General features: G+C 43.4%; 1 protein-coding gene across 3 annotated transcripts; it reads left to right on the top strand.

The window, feature by feature from the left end:
- The first annotated feature begins 51 nt into the window (after positions 1 to 51).
- On the top strand, positions 52 to 10,647 carry DCLRE1C (DNA cross-link repair 1C). Of its 3 annotated transcripts, XM_027903080.1 has the most exons (15): positions 197 to 213; positions 308 to 359; positions 1,466 to 1,616; positions 1,803 to 1,887; positions 2,575 to 2,634; positions 3,310 to 3,365; positions 4,009 to 4,110; positions 4,360 to 4,432; positions 4,599 to 4,739; positions 5,626 to 5,727; positions 6,323 to 6,459; positions 6,622 to 6,676; positions 8,060 to 8,148; positions 9,018 to 9,118; positions 9,589 to 10,647. In XM_027903080.1, the coding sequence occupies exons 3-15, from the start codon at positions 1,603 to 1,605 to the stop codon at positions 10,554 to 10,556; spliced, it is 1,983 nt and encodes a 660-aa protein (XP_027758881.1). In that variant the 5' UTR covers positions 197 to 213; positions 308 to 359; positions 1,466 to 1,602; the 3' UTR covers positions 10,557 to 10,647. The 3 variants fall into 3 exon arrangements, with proteins under 3 accessions (XP_027758880.1, XP_027758882.1, XP_027758881.1); XM_027903079.1 differs by lacking the exon at positions 1,466 to 1,616 and having other exon boundaries at positions 52 to 213; XM_027903081.1 differs by lacking the exons at positions 1,466 to 1,616; positions 1,803 to 1,887 and having other exon boundaries at positions 153 to 213.
- Positions 10,648 to 15,421: the final 4,774 nt, after the last annotated feature.

The following is a 15,421-nucleotide window of genomic DNA, read 5'->3' as shown; positions in this document are numbered from 1 at the left end:
CCGTGCCCGCCTCTGATAGGCCGGCGGGGGGTGGGGTCGTGTCGCGATTGGCTGTGGGCCGGAGGTGGAGGCGGAAGCGCGCGGAGCCGGCAGAGGCGGCGGCCATGAGCCGGTTCGGGGGCCGCACGCGGGAGTACCCGGCCCTGTCCATCGACCGCTTTGACCACCACAACCTGCGCGCCCGCGCCTTCTTCCTGTCCCACTGCCACAAGGGTGAGCGGCCCCGGGGGCTGGGAGTGGCCCCGGCTGCGTCACACACCCCCCATACATCCCAGTGACCGCCGTGCCTCTCACTCTCTTTCCCCAGATCACATGAAGGGGCTGCGGGCGCCCGCCCTGAAGCGCAGGCTGGAGGGCAGGTACGGCAGCGGCTGAGGGGGGGACGGGACCCGCAGCGCTGAGGGGGAGGCGGCAGGGGCGCGGCAGAGCGTGAGGAGCTGCTGTGGGTTAAAGCCGCAGCAAGGACCCCTCCCTCTAGACCGGCGTGCTCCAAGCCCCGTCCAACCCGGGCTTGAACGCTCCCAGGGATGGGGCAACCACAGCTCCTCTGGGCAAGCTGTGCCAGTGTATAACCAACCTCACTGTGCGAAGTTTTTTTCCTTTTATCTTCCAAAGTTTTTGATTTGAAGTCATTCCTCGCTGTTCTTGTAAAACGTCCCTCTCCATCATTCATATAAGCCCCCTTTAAGTATTGAATGGTGGCAGCACTGAAGGCTCCTCAGGGCCTTCTCCTCTCCATGCTGAACAACTCCAACTCTCTCAGCCTGTCTCCATAGGAGAGGCAATCCAGCCTTTGGACCACCTTTGTGGCCTCCACCTGCTCCAACAGGTCCCTGTCCTGCCTGTGCTGGGGATCCAGACCTGGACACAACACTCCAGGTGAGGTCTCACAGGGGCAGAGCAGAGGAGGAGAATCATCTCCCTCGACCTGTTGGAGATGCAGCCCAGGATGCAGTTGACTTTCTGGGCTGTGAGTGCACATTGCTGGCTCATGTCCGTTTTTTCATCCTTGAGTACCCCCAAAACCTTCTCCACAGGGCTGCTCTTGGTCTGTTCATACCCCAGCCTGTATTAATCCTGGGTATTGCCCCAACTCAGGTGCACTTGGCCTTGGCGAACTTGATGATCTCTGTTGTTACACCCTGGAAGTACATGCCGATACTGCTGTCTGTGCTTGTTGAAGGAGGCCAGCAAGTTGAGGGAGACAGTTATACTGCTCTGTCCAGCACTTGTAAGACTTTTTTTAGGAGAATTTAGTCCAGTCCTGGGCTCCCCTGGCCAAAAAACCACCCTGACAGGTGTTCTGGAGCAGGATCACCACACCATTCTGGGGCAGGAGTGTGTGATGTGTGAGGAGAGGCTGAGAACTGGATGTCTGCAGCCTTGGGAGTAGGCCTGTTTAATTTATTGGAGTAAATGTTGCATCTCCTCAGATGCAAGCAGAGAATCTCTCTTTGCTCATCAGGCCTCTGCACTGTGCACAAGATTATTAGGGAGCATTCTGTGTTCTGCTGAACGCTGACTGTCCCAGGGGTGTGGGTATAGAAACAGAAACCTCTGCATGTGACCCCTTCATTTGTGTCTACAAAATCCCGTGCAGGCATGGGCAAACAGAGGTGAGTTTGGGTTTGCTGTGCTGAAGAAAAGGCTGCAGGCTTCCTGCTCTGCAGGTCTCTTCACATGAGAGAGGGTTCTGAGCACAGGTTTTGATGTGCTGGGTGCCAGGTGCTGATGTGTCGTTAGATTGTTCCTCGCCTTTACTTTAAAAAACACTCTTCTCTGTGTTTTTTGTCTCCTCACAGCTTGAAAGTTAAGCTATACTGCTCACCAGTAACTAAGGAATTGCTGTTGACTAACTGGAAATACAAGTTTTGGGAGAATCATATTGTGAGTTTGTGTTTAATTTTAAATTAACGCTTTCCAAGCAGTGATTCTCAGAAAGAGGAAGCTTCTGCTCCTCAGAAATGCCTAAACGTTGGTGTTGATACAATGTTTCAGGGCTTAAGTGTTTCCAGCGGTGTTCCTTTTCTGCTGCTTGCTGTGTGGGATTGGTTTATTTCTGTTTAATAATTTTTCCCTCCACAAAATATTTTCCTTTCCTCTCACCCTCAGCTTTACATGGCCGTCATCTTTACACTGATCATTTGTATCTCTGCATTCATTTCCTTACCTTGCTCGTGTCTTTTTGCTCCTGTCCTTAATTAATTTCTCTTTTGCTTAATTTAAAATCCACTGGTGTGCTCTAGGACTGGGATGTCTTGGGCTTTGCAGTCATCCAAAAATAAGGCATATGATCCAACCACAGAAAGAGGAGCTGTTGCTGTAAGAAGTCCAACATGCTCTAACTTTTTTAGGCGTGCACACCTTGGTTGAAGTATCTCCAATTCATTTTTAGACAACTCCTAGGAAACTTTTTTTCCACTGGAAATGGAAATTCATGACTGTGGGAAAATGAGTTTAATTTTACAGGCTTAGCAATAACCACAGTGAGTGCTAGAGGTATCTAAATAATGAATACCAGCCATAAACATGAAACACAACGTCCAGTAAATCCAATTAAACATTTTGTTACAGGTTGCATTGGAAGTTGAAACTCCAACTCAGATTTCTTTAGTAGATGAAACATCTGGTGAGGTAAGTTACACACACAAAAAAAGATTCATATATTAGTAATGGCCAGTAATGCTGCTTATATGAGTATGGGAAATCCTACCTGTAACATCCCAAGAGGAGAAGTTATTTTTAAAATGCATGTTACCCTTCTCTCCTGGGTGTGCAGCCAATGAATTCTGTTACCCTGCTTTGTTCTTACTATCATAGCATTCTTTTGGTAATGCCTTTCCAGGGTATTTGTGATCTCCAACTTACCTATTGCTCTTGTGATTTTTTCACTTTGTATCTTCTGGCGTATTTTAATTAACAAACTTTAAATGCAGAACGTTAAGGTCTAGTAGAGCATCTCCACACAAAGTGTATCCCACGGGTGTTGGACTGGATGAAATTTAAAGGTCCCTTCCAACCCAAACCATTCTGTGATTCTCTACTTGCTCACCAGAACAAGTCAGGGAAGTAGAACTGTCTTATATCCACCTTACTTTATAAGCACCTTACAACACTTGGTCCTCTCTTCAGATGTGACAGGATGCTCGCTGCTCTTTAGTGTTTGTTGTGATGTGAAGAGACTCTCTTGATTTAAATGCTAAATTCTGCAAGAGACTGTGGAGAGTAATGTGTTACTTTCATTGTGCTGATAAAACTACTGGTAGTACTTGCTACGCTCTGTAAATAATGCTAACCCATCTCTTCCAGAAAGAAGATGTAGTGGTGACACTTCTGCCAGCTGGTCACTGTCCAGGTTCGGTCATGTATGTGCTTTCAATACCTTAAATGTTTCTGCTGAGAGATTTGTCCTGTAAAGTTCTCATTAAGAGCTGTTTTGTTGGTTTGTGTTTTTTTTTCCAACTAGAAGAAGAATAGTGAATTTAAAATTCTTACTTGGAGAAAATACTATTGTGGCAGGGCCCATCACCTTTGATGAAGGTTGGAAAACCACATTACTATCTGGGATCTGTCCAGAGGGAAGTTGTTGCCTTGGTGGGGCAGATTACTTTTCTCCATGCCTGAGTGATTTCAACTATACTTAAAAATTACATACAAAACTGTGACTGAAAATAAATCCTCCATTTCTTAAGTATGACATTAAAAAGAAGGTGCCCAGCTCTAGATACAGCCACCTAATAGATGCCTTTGGCTCCAACAGACAGCTGGGCCACCCTCACTGATTTTGTGAGACTTTTGTCTTCAGCTCTGACTGGGCCAGGCACAGGTTACTTTCCAGGCATACTGAGTCTGAATTGTTTCTGAAATTACTGTAGGACCAAGTTGAGTCCAGCATTTCTATTACAGCCCACATTAGTCATGTCAACTGTCCTAAGTGAGGTAACAGATCACCACCTGGCATTTAATGTTTTATGTTGCTGAGTTTGACCCAGGTATTGCTTTTTGCAGGTTTCTGTTTGAAGGTGAGAATGGCACTGTGCTGTACACAGGGGATTTCAGGCTTGCAAAAGGAGAAGCAGCCAGAATGGAGCTTTTGCATTCAGGGACCAGGTGAGCTATTTGTGGGATTTAGAAAGAATAAAAGATCATATGGCATGGACAATTCAGGAATAATGTACTAATTTTTTCCTCATTTTTTATTCTGGATTAAATATAATTGCAATGCTGTTGCAAGTTACAAACTCCCTTTGATTTGTTCTTTGAAACAAAGGGGTAGAATTGCTTCCTTTTGAAAAGAGGAAGTGGTGTGTCTTAGTACTGTGATGCAACATTCTCTGATATTACATTTCTCTCCTCCAGAGTAAAAGATATCCAGAGTGTGTATTTGGACACTACATTTTGTGATCCCAAATTTTATCACATACCAAGCCGGGTAAGTCCAAATAAGCTGTGAGAGGAAAAGGTCCTTAAAACTGCTAATTAATTAACCATCCCTTTTTTAGGTAAGTCTTGCAAGGCAGTGCCATTTTGCATTACCAAATTGCAACACATAGGAAGTATCTTCAAAGATAATTCACAACATTTTCTACACTTTTCAGGAGGAATGTTTAAATGGGATCTTGGAGTTAGTGCGAAGCTGGACCTCGCTGTCCCGCTATCATGTTGTGTGGCTGAACTGCAAAGCTGCTTATGGATATGAGTATTTATTCGTAAACCTCAGTGAGGAACTAGGAATCAAGGTAATGTTTCTATGATTGTTGCTTTGGATCAGATCCTCAGTAGTGATTGTGGCCAGTGACCGAGCTGGCAATGGCTGTTCAGAGGGCTGCTGTGTGTCACAGATGTGCCTGCTTTCGGTAACTGCCCTTAAGAAGCTGCAGTTGTGGTTAAAATGACTTAACTACTTGATTTCAGTCTGGAGCAGAATCACAGAATCACAAAATATGCTGAGTTGGAAGGGACCCACAAGGATCGTTGAGTTCAGCCCTTAGCCCCACACAGGACCATCCCCAAATGTCACACTATGTGCCTGAGAGTATCATCCAAATGCTTGTTGAACTCTGACTGTCAGGCTTGGTGCTTTGACCACTGCCCTGAGGAGCCTGTTCCAGTGTCCAACCCACACTCTGGGTGAAGAACCTTTTTCTAATATCCAACCTAACCCTCCCCTGACACAGCTTCAGGCCATTCCCTCCTGTCCTGTCACTGGTGACCACAGAGAAGTCATCAGTACCTGCCCCTCCTCTTCCCCTCGCAAGGAAGTTGTAGACTGCAATGACATCTGTACTTTCCAAAGACAAGTTAATTCCCAGTTTTCAAGCTCAGTGTTTACCTCTCTCCTTTTTATCTTGTGAATGATAAAAGTCATGTACAACATTAATAATTAGCAGATATATTCTGACTTTCTGATGATATTCTTCCCTCCTCAGCATAAGAGAGATTTTCTACTTTTTCTGGATGTCCGAGTTTTGGGTCACACGTCTCTGCTTGGACATTATTAGTGGGAGTAGTTTTTTAAATGCCTGCTGGCATCTGGGGAGAGCAGAAGTACATCTGTGCAGATGCTCCAGCTACAGCCTGGCAAACACACTGAGCTAATGAAGAGTAAACTCTGCCTTTCTCTAGGTGCACATGAACAAAGCTGATATGTTCAGGAACATGCCAGAAATCCTGTGCCATATTACTACAGACCGACACACTCAAATCCATGCCTGTCGACATCCTTGGGTGTGTATCATTCTGCAGAGCCTCTGCTTACTTTGCTGGGAAAGTGTGGCTATAGGTGCTATATTTTGGGCTTGTTGTGCTATCAAACACTGGTGAAGTGATGGCTTAATGTAAAGAGGAGTGAGAACTTTAGTTAGTGGGTTGAAGCTTTTAAAAGAAAAAGAAAAAAGGGAAAAATATATTAGCCTATTCTGGAAATAGTTTAATTGTGTTTGAAACCTGAAAATGGTATTAAGTGAAGTAAAGAAGCAGCAGGTTAGATCAGTCAGGTATTATCCATTTAAATGTATCTATCAAAAGCAGCTCAGATGATGCCTGCTGCAGCCATGCACTGTGTGGCCTTCCTTTTCCAGGATGTCTGTCAAGCTGGAGGCTCCAACTTGGAGGAGCTCAGGTAGAAGGAGAGATGGCACTTTGGGGCATTGGTCTCTGTGATTTGCTTTTCCAGCAGCACTAAGGAAGCAGTGTGTGACAGAGTGCTTCAGGGGAGTTGGAAGTGAGAGGAGAACTTGTTCTGCCTAGATACCATGTTGCTTAATTTCTGAGTGGGGGAAAAGGGTTCCTATTGCACTTAATTTTATCTTGCATTGGGCAGGATGATGACTGCTTCCGAGGGAACAGACTGCCCTGTGGGCTGACTTGCCAAAATGGAACTCCCCTGCACATAATCAGCATCAAACCCTCCACTATGTGGTTTGGGGAAAGGAACAAGAAAACCAATGTAATAGTGAGGTGAGCATTTGGACCACACAGAAACCTGTTGTTTCAGGAGCATATCTTGCCTGATACTTGTATACCAAAATCTTAAAATGGACTTCAAGAGCAGGTTATGCTTGACTGTTGACTGAGGATGAAGGGCAGTTATCTAATTTTTGTGCCTCCTCTGTTTTTTAGGACTGGGGAAAGAACGTACAGAGCTTGTTTCTCTTTCCACTCTTCATACAGTGAGGTTTGTATACTTGTAGTCCTGAACATAAAGCGATTAGGAAAATGTAAAGGAGATTTGATTGTTCTGGAGTGAATGACATGACACCAAAAAAAAAAAATCTCATCAGTAATGAGACATAAGGGGATAAGAAGTCCTCATGCTGAAGACAGAGAAACTTGTTTTAAAATAGCTGCAGAGTAGCATGTTAAAGAAGGGTAGGATTACAAGCCTATTTTTTGTTCTCTGTTCTCAGTGGATAGGTCATAAGTTTGTTGCCTACCTTTATATTTTAGATTATTGTGTAACTATGCAATGCTTAAAGCAGGAGTTTTGGTTTTCAATATGTTGTTTATCTACTGTGACTCAGTTTTGGGTAGGTTTATCTTCTATTCCCTGCCCACACATGTAAACAGAATTTTCTCACATCCTATCTCTCACTGCTACTCCTCTTTCTGGGTTAGGGACTAAAAGGAAATTGGTCGTGGCAGCATCCTCCCCAGAATCACACACTCATTTAATGTGACTCAATACAGTTCTAAAAACACTTCTAAAAAACTGAAGCTGGATCAATGCTAACAAGGAAGCTGTAACAAAGCCTTGCCTCATACAAAATGGAGCCAGGAAGACAGTTGTCTTTTTAAGATCCTTTTTAGGTTTTAATTTGCTCTGCCATGAGGAATTTCAAATGGAGGTGCCAGCATAGTACATGCAACGTGGCAGCTTTGCTGGTGGAATATGAGGGGGAGTGTAACTGCAACACTCCTTCCTCCACACGCAAAAGTAGATGGCCCCTGCTGTCTGTACAGATAGGAGTGTAATCTGCAACCTGCATGTGTTTCCAGTGCTCAGCACTGACAAAGCCTCAGTTGGAATGGAGTGCTGCAAACTGAACACACTTCAAGAAATTTACTGTCTGGAGAGCATCCAGAAAACAACAGAGTAAGACTTGGAAAAACTGATGTGTTTTGTCAAAATGGGCTTTTACAGGGGACTGAAGGGAGACTTTAGGAAAAGTCTCGGAGGAAGGGAATACCTGATCTGCACAAATGGGGACTTGAAGTCCAGTAAGCAAAATGCAGGTTTGAAAAGATTGACAGCAGTAAGGACAGGGAAGTGCTGGATCACATTCTAAATGTGTCCAGCCTTTTCTTTCAGAGATGGTGATGGTCTGTGTAGAAGTTAATAATTGCAAGGAGGTGTTAGGTGAGGCTGAGTTCTCAGAATCCTTTCACATCTGTTTTCTTGTTCCAGAGCTATCCACTTGGTTAGCTCATGGGTCACATTAGTCTTTACATGAGACCAGTGGTAGTACTTTTGAGTATGCTTGCATCAGTGCTGCCTTTAAGTGAAATTCTTAACTGTTGATGTAACTTATCAAATCGCTTCTTCTTCTCTGGAATTTAGATTAAGGATTTCCTGAGCTATATCTGTCCTGTGAATGTGTATCCCAACGTACTGCCACTGGGTGGGACAGAGGACAAGCTAATGGAAATGTAAGTGACAAATGGCTGCTGGATGGAGGTGGTCCAAACTCTGTTCTTGAAAGGACAACTTCTCTCCTGAATCCCATCCTCTCAGGGGGGCACTGCCTTTTGCTTTACTGGTCTGATAATGCTTTTTTCTTTTTTTCCCCTATATTCAGTCCCACAAATTTGAGCTTTCTGAAGTACACTTTTATGCTAAGTGTGAGAGTTTGTATTCCACACACTACTTCTATCTATGTGTAGAGGCTTTCCTGCTGGTAAACTCTGGAAGCTGAATACACATTCATCTCACTGTGTTCTGTGACCCATTTCTATTTCATTGCAACTTCTCAGAAGTTTCTTTTTAAAGAGGGTTTCTTTGAGGTCTTGAACTCCTCCCCTCTGCACAGCATCAGAGGCCAGTTCTCTTGTGCTATTGCAGGTGTTGGCAGCTTAGAAAGCACCCTCACAGAGCAGGAGAGCAGTGGTGTCACTCAGGCTGAACAGAACCAGGACTCCTTTTACTGTTCCTTTTTTCTTTTCCTCCTTTATTAAGAAAGGAGACTTTACACTGATCAGTTATCGAATAAAACTGCAGTTAGATTTAGAACCCTCTCATCTTGTCTCACTAAGTAAGGAACTACAAGGTAGTTTCCAAATGATGTACATGTTTTAAGGTAAATATATTGAAATGGCAGATCTCTACCTTTAAGCTGCTCAAGCTCACCAATGAATAAAAAGCTTTGCCCTAGGTGTGGCTGCCTTTGCTTTAACATTTTTGCTGCAGTGCCTGTGAAAGGCATGGAGCAGCGTACTTACATCGAGTTAAAAGTTTTACTTCTGCTCCTGAAAGTGTCTACTGTGTTCTAAACATTAATTGCTTTTCTCATTCCCCTCAGATTAAAGCCATTATGCAGGTCATACAGGAGGAACACGGAACCCAGGTACAAGCCCTTAGGAACACTGAAGAGAGTCCACAAGAGAGAATTATCTGATACAGGTAAAGGTTCTGATGATGCTACTGAACCTTAAGTGAAAGTCTGAGACTAAGCAGAGGTGCCAAAAGCCTCGGTGTTCACCACAGTCTATGTTCAAAACAAGAGTTTGAAAGGAAAAATGTAAATTAACTTTGGATTTTAAGAGCACTAATTGTGTAAAAACACACTTGCTTGCAGTCTTAAAATGTAGTTACTGCTCAACAGTCCTTTCAGCTTTTGGATAGAGTTCCTTCCCACAGTCCTGGACCAGCCCTAGGAAAGCTTGTTCTAACTGCCCCTGTGTGAGGCACTGAGCTGGACAAGGCATGGCAAACACTGTCAGTAATGTCCTGCAAAGTCTTCAGCTGGTCTAAAGAACTTTTTCCTCAATTTATACTAAATGACTTTTTATTAAAACTTGGCTCTCAACAAGATTTTAGCAGAGATATGAACTTTTCTTAGTGACTTGCTTTTTCTGTTCGTTTCCTGACAGATGAAGATGATCTCTTTGATTCAGAATTAACTTCTGCAAGGCCTAAGATTCCAAAACAGCAGACAGGAGAGACCAGGCCATCCAGCACAGGACAGTCTGAAAATGCTGAAGGAAATATTAATGAGAGCACAGAAAGTTACGAAGCAACCACAACTTACACCTCCCTCCAGGTAGATTTTGTGGACTGTGAGGAATCAAATGATGATGATGAAGATGATGAAAATGATGAAGAAGAATCTGAAAAAAATACAGTTCAAATTCTTTCCCATGACCCAGATGCCACTTCCACAGCAAATTTCAGTGGAGTAACTAGTGACCAACAGGACTCTAATGCCGATGTCCCTCGCTGGGATGAATTCTTTATGTGTAATAAACTAGAGGAAAGCTCTGAAAACGAGGACAACATCCCATCTTCGGCAGATGCTGGTGGGTCCCAGTCGCTCTTCAGTGACTCGGATGGAGTGAGTGACTCAACACACATCTCCTCCCAGAATTCTTCTCAGTCAACACACATATCAGAGCAGGGGAGCCAGGGCTGGGATAGCCAAATGGACACAGTGCTCATCACCTCCCAGGAGAGAAGCGCCCTGGACTTTGGCAAAGGTGGGAGCAGAGCAGTTGCTCCTGTGCTGCAGGAGACTGCCAGGGACAGTCAGCTGGAGAGCAGCAGGGGGAAGCCACCAGGGCAGAGCAGACCCTGTGCCTACGATGGTGCCTGTGACTTGAAAAGCAAGGGCTGTGAGAAAGCCGCAGAGACTGGCACTGCTCGTGTTCAGGATGCGCTGGTGGAGCTGAGTGACAGCTCCAGGACTCCTGACCTGGAGCTGAGGAGGGACTCCCAGAGCTCCTCTGACTTTGAAATTCCCTTGACTCCTGATGCTGAAGTGCCTCAGCCAGATAAACTGCACCATTTATACAAGAAGCTTGCAGCAGGGGAAAACATACTCAGTGAGAAAAAAGTCTCCTGAGGACAGGTATAACTGATTACATCGTGGTGATACCCAAAATGTTTATTAATACCCAAATTCTTTTTCTCTTTAGTGCCAATTACTATCTGCAGCTATGCTGACTCATGGAAATTTTTTTCCAGAAATATCTTACATCAGAATGAGGAATTTGTAGCCTGTGTAACTTTTTATTGTTCCTTCCATGAAATATGGAAAAGGAAGTATTCCTAGGAGGAACTGCAAAAGCCTTCTACCTCCTGAGGTTTGTTTCTCCAGGACCGTAAGTAGCCAGAAAATGGACCAGACAAAAGCACTAAATGAAATTTAGTGTTGATCATGAGCTCCAAGAGCTTGCCCTTGTAATGCGATCTCAGGTTTTAATAAAATACCACAGTTAACTGTGGGGAGGAACACGTAGGAATGACCATGTAAACAAGGCATATTATCATTATTATCACTATTTAATTAGTATTCACTGCAGTTCTTTTTAAAAACAACCGCAGAACAGATTAGAGAATTACTGAGAATGCAAGGAGGTTTTAATTTGTTGTTAAATCAAACTGTTTAATAAGTGTTTCTTCACACTGAGCAAGTGGTGCAGTCTGACTTTTAACTCCTGAGTGAGGTACTACACACCACTGTCTGTGCTTTAACTCCCACTCATTGCATACAACTTGTCATCAGTTCCTCCACGTTTTGGTTTGTTCTGAATTGTTTTTCAGAAAAACTTAAAAATGAAATCTTGTGGTTCCCAAGCCACCAGCCTTGGCCTGCTCTGGCAGGTAACTCAGCAACAGAAGGTAACCTGTTATCCCACACAGGTGGTTGCATTACTTGAGGCTCCTGTACTACAAAATTTCACTTCATCTGCATTCTTTTTTAAATAAAGACAATACATTCTCTATGCATGTGTGCCATCATAAGTCTCTCTGCCAAAATTCTTAGATTCTACCATGGAAATGTAGTTCAGGTTTTAATTAAACTGCAGTGCCTTCAAAATATCTAAACCAAGGAAGTCATCTGAAAATCCCTGAGGTTTCCCATCCATGTGGTCTAAAGTCCCAAAGAATTAAACAGACCTTTAGCACAACATCTCTCCCCTCCAAGTGTGCCTTGAGTCTTTGTGCCATGTTTAGTGATATGTGAATGTTTACTCATGGTTACTCTGCTGAAGTCCGTACAAGGCTAGAAAATTTTGGGCAACAGGACAGGAATTAAGAGGTTGCAGTCTTAAAGTAACTTCTCCTGCTATAGCTAATTTTGACAGGCTAAGATTTATTATTTTTTTTCAAGAATGACAACAACAAGAGAAAAACTAGATTTCATTTATTTTATCAAAAACTATAGGAAGATAGCAATACTAGAGATCACACAGTATGAAAAGAAAATGTTCCTGAGCTTACAAACTGCATATTCTAATGTACACAGTTCCTAAAACATACATTAGAAATAACCAAAAGATTGACTTAATTTGGAGATTAAATAAATAGACAATAGCTTTTCTTACAGGTGATCTTGCAGCTTTAGTTTTGCTACCAAAAAATAAAAATAACCCCAACAAAAAAGAACAGCTAGAGGACAAGCCACCAGTCCCCAGGAAGTGCATACACACAACTGAACTGGTGACCATGACAATGCCAACAAAGCAAAACAAAGGCAGAAGCTGGGCTGGTTTAGGTTCCCTAAGAAATCGAAAATAGCTTTTTCTCCTTTTCCAATTTGGCAATTTAGCCATCAGCGCGCTTGTAGCAAGCGTGGGTAGAGCCCCCCTCAAATCTTCGTTCGCGAAGCCCAGCCATGATGATGAATTTGGCAATTTTCTGCCAAACTCATAGAAACAGCAAAAGGAGTTTTAAAAGTGACACAGTGTCCCTTTGAGCTAATTCACTGATGGCAATCCAAAATGCACTGCGCATACGTAAATATAAAATACTGTTCAAGGCTCTAAACTGGATACATGAATTTACTTCAAATAAATACAAAATGCTGTTGCCTCCCAGAACATAAATTAACGGATCTTTATTTATGGCAGAAGATAACACACATATCCTTAGCGAACAGCAGCGTTATTCCAGCGCTGGTGATAACATTCCCTGCCTCGGACAAGGCAGATGCTGAGCTCGGGGTACAACTGCCACAACTGTTATCTTTTAAACTTGCAATATTTAAATCAAACTGGGCATGAACATCGAGAGACAGAAACAGGAGCCTGCCCTGTGCCCCGGGCGCGGGCGAGGCCACAGTAAGGAATCCATTTCTTGCCGCAGCCGCTCTCTCCATCCCGCAGTGACAGGGCGGGCTGCCGACTGCAGCGGATTAAGGAGCTGGAGACTGCAGATTCCATCCACATGGAATGCACCGCTGGCTCGGGCTACGTGCAAGAGAAAGCACTAATGACTCCAAACGATGCAGGATCATCTGGAGTTCGCTAACACAAAAGCTCCACATTCCACTTTAAATAAAAAAATAATCATTAGAAGTGTGGCATGAGAAAAGCTGACTAGATTCAGCATTTTTCCAAGTGCGTCAATACAGGTGAGCCTGGTCACATCAAATACTTTCAAATCTAAGCAAAGTTTCTCCTATTCATTAAGCAATATAAAGTCTCTATTTTATCGTGTATCTCTGTATTGGAGATTACAAAACTCACACAGCGTTTCCAGTGGCCCATGCTCTTCACCCCATCTGTGATACTGATATGGGCTAGTAGCATATAAAATGTCATTTTCTACCGAAGGGCCAGATCTTCACTGCAAATGCAACTGTGCTTGTTAATGAGCCACCTGTATTATCCTTTGAAGTGCTAGTAACTAACATGGAATTTAAGGCATTTGCTAACATTAAGTAAACAATTACATGCTGGGCACCTTATAAAGGTAATTAGCTGACCTATGATACATAGCTAGCATCCAGTTATGGAGCATCCATTTATGGAGCAACATTGTTCTGCCTGACCCTGTCAACTTTCACATGACATGTAATATGCAAGTTTTACAAGCTTTTAATCCATGAGAGTAAAGCACTTGGATCATCTCTGGAGCACGGACTTGGCTGTAACTCCACCCCAACCCCCTTCAACTGTTGTTTTGAAGCCAAGCAAAACTTAGCATACGTTATGAATAGATCTAGACAACTTTAAAATGATCAGGAAAAAAAAAGGCGACTCAAGCAGCTGAAGAACAGCACGTTTCTCAGCCTTTACATTCAAGAACATCTTACAAATGTCTACAGGAAATGGGTATACTCACCCCTAGTCTAACTTCACTGAAGTTAACATTTTTGCAAACAGAAAATACAGGCCTAATATCTTAGAAGTCTGTCACTAGATAAAAAAGTCACAGTATGTAAAAACTTAATGGAAACCAGTTGTGAATATACATCAATTTCCAGGGTACTTTTGCACCTAACAGATAACTCGAGCATATCTCCACCCTGCATCAACCTTGTTAGACAATAGGCTGTTCTCCCTAGCTTTTGCTATCTATTTCCAAACTGTAGTCAGCAATTTGTTTCAGCCATGACTGCCAAATTTCTGCAATGAAAACAAACAGCAAATGTGACCACCAATAATCCTGTATTTACAAATCCTCTGTAGAACTGCGGTCCTCCTATAGCATCCTAAATAAAAATCAGAACATAACTGAAAAAACTTCTAAATAACAGAATATCAGCTAAAAAGTTCCAAGCTTTTAGATCTGGGGATCTGGGATCTGCTAATGCTAATTACTTCATTCGTGTGGAGTTCCATGGACATTTTGCAATTGTCATTCCTGTGAACCTTCATTTGCACACTGGCTGTCCTTAATCCCTCCCTCTGGTGCCATAAAGGTTATTGCCGAGCTCTTGAAGCTTTTCTTTATACAACAAAAAAGCAAAAGAACTGTCAGCTGTGATTTAGGATTCAGATCGAATGCCTTCCGACTTCTCAGGGTACAGAAAACATGTAACATCACTTCATCACTCTGGAATCAGCTCCTGAAGGCCTATGGCTGTAAGCTCACATTGAATGTCAGTGGCAAGTTGAATCTGAGTCAGCAGTGCCCTGGCAGCCAGGAGGGCCAACCCTGTCCGGGGGGACATCAGGCAAAGCATCGCCAGCCAGTCGAGGGAGAGGATTGTCCCGCTCTGCTCTGCTCTGGAGTGGCCTCACCTTGAATATTGTGGCAGTTTTGGGCACCACAATGAAAGAAAGATATTAAGCCATTAGAGAGAGTCCAAAGGAGGGCAACCCAATGAGGAGCAGCTGAGGGCACTCAGTCTGTTCAGCCTGGAGAAGAGGAGACTGAGGGGAGACCTCATCGCAGGTACGACTTCCTTGTGAGGGGAAGAGGAGGGGCAGGCACTGGTCTCTTCACTCTTGAGACCAGTGACAGGATTCAAGGAAATGGCATGAGGCTGAGTCAGGGGAGGTTTTGGTTGGATATCAGGAAACTTTTTCACTGAGAGGGTGCTTGGACACTGGAACAGGTTCCCCGTGGAAGTGGTCACAACACCAAACCTGACAGAGCTCAAGACAACACTCTCAGGTGCATGGTGTGACTCTTGGGGTGTCCTGCACAGGGGCAGAAGTTGGACTTGATGATCCTGATGAGTCCCTTCCATCTCAACATATTTTAGGATTCTGTGAATATTCAAATCAAGGTACATTTTAGAGTTTTCTTTGCATACATTTTACTGTTTCCTACACAACAGTTCTAGAAAAATCTATTTTTAATTCCCGGTATCCATTTTGTATTTGCCTGAAACACTACAATCCCTTTGGCCAATGCCATTTCAATTACAAACACAATGCCTTGTTTTCACTGCCCTTATTTACATTAGATGTAAGAATACTTGAATATATGCGTGAAAGAAGAGTCTTCTTAAAACACATTTAAAAGAGAACA

Source organism: Empidonax traillii, unplaced genomic scaffold (assembly GCF_003031625.1).
Source record: "Empidonax traillii isolate 1590-97213 ecotype Southwest subspecies unplaced genomic scaffold, ASM303162v1 scaffold931:size327931, whole genome shotgun sequence".
In the NCBI taxonomy this organism is placed as follows: Eukaryota; Metazoa; Chordata; class Aves; order Passeriformes; family Tyrannidae; genus Empidonax; species Empidonax traillii.
Note: the sequence above shows the minus strand (reverse complement) of the source record. Positions and strands in the feature narration are given on the sequence as shown.